Here is a 1,255-nt window from a genome sequence, read left to right as displayed (position 1 = left end):
TTGGGGGATCGCCCCTAACCCCCCCCAGCTTCTCCCCTTGAAAATTTAAAAAAAAAAAAAAAAAAAAAAAGCCCACTGGTTTACTTCTAAATATTCTCACCTCAAAAACTAAACCTAATTTCATTCCTTTCCTACAACATCCTGACATAATTTAATAAACTCCTATTTTTGTCCAGAAGGATGAGATCTGATAACTCTGAGGTTCTGACATGTTATATGTTGACTTTATCTGCAATGTACAGCGACACAGGAGCTCAAGCTTCATAAATTTTCCTTTTTTTTTATGTGTTGAGAACATTTGAAACAATATTTAAAAAATGACAAGAACTCAATATATGTCTAAACAGAAGCGTAAAAAGAAATCCATAAAACGTAACCGTGTTTGTGAAAACGTGGGCATGCTTGAGTGTGTTAGAACATTTGAAGGAGTGTCTCAGGAACACGCAGGATGACAAACTCGTGTGCTGCAGAAATCACAGAGGCTATTCGACAGGCTTGAGTCATTTAAAATGAATATTAACACCCAAGCATTGGTAACTTTGAATATTTCAAATATGATATACTAAATTAATAATCACTTAAGTGTTAAATGCAGCGGGTCTGAGGCACATTAAGAAATATTATCAATTCAAACTTGTCCATTCTGCTTTGCTTTCACCTCTGCGCCACCATCTGCTCAGCTTAATGTGGCGCAAAGTGTGCCAAAAAACAGAGGCCTGCTAAGGAAAGCCTAAAGATATTTCCACATGTCAAACCCTGCTGCTGGATGTCTGCTGTCATGGTTACTGACCTGTTTCCACCTCTGCGATGTCAATGAAATGATCCTCAGACGCGGAGGCCAACATCTTCCCGTCATTGCTGAAGCTCAGCGTCCTCACTGGCCAGTCCAGTCTGCAGCGTGAGCAGCAAGAAAATAAAGAGCCCACATTCATCCAGACGTTTCTCTGAGGGCAAATGGTTTGGAGAAAGAGGAACACAGACTGACCTGGAGAAGCAGCGGACACACACCAGCTCCTCCACGTCCCACAGACTAACGAGAGCGTCAGCGCTTCCTGTGGCAAAGTATTTCCCCGTGGGGTCGAACTTGATGCATATGCAGTTGGACGGGTGAGCGTTGATGGACTGGATGGGCTTCAGATCCGGATAACTGAACACAAAACACTGATCATTTCAGATCTGAAGCACAGAAAAAAAAAAAAAAAAAAAAAAAAAAAAAAAAAAAAAAATTTTTCTCACAAAATTCAAAAACTCCTCC

The 1,255-nt window shown here is 40.7% G+C and overlaps 1 protein-coding gene across 1 annotated transcript in view; it reads right to left on the bottom strand.

The window, feature by feature from the left end:
- Window positions 1-1,255, bottom strand: part of thoc3 (THO complex 3) — a 10,451-nt gene that overhangs the window by 3,696 nt on the left and 5,500 nt on the right. Inside the window, exons 4-5 of the mRNA XM_015037431.1 lie at window positions 986-1,147; window positions 791-891 (exon numbers count right to left, since the gene is read on the bottom strand). Coding sequence (XP_014892917.1) covers window positions 791-891; window positions 986-1,147 — 263 coding nt within the window. The remainder of the gene's footprint in view (window positions 1-790; window positions 892-985; window positions 1,148-1,255) is intronic.

This window comes from Poecilia latipinna, unplaced genomic scaffold (assembly GCF_001443285.1).
Source record: "Poecilia latipinna isolate Pla-1442-1.1 unplaced genomic scaffold, P_latipinna-1.0 Scaffold405, whole genome shotgun sequence".
Classification (NCBI taxonomy): domain Eukaryota; kingdom Metazoa; phylum Chordata; class Actinopteri; order Cyprinodontiformes; family Poeciliidae; genus Poecilia; species Poecilia latipinna.
The sequence above is the reverse complement of the archived record's forward strand: the minus strand, read 5'-3'. Positions and strand labels throughout refer to the sequence as shown.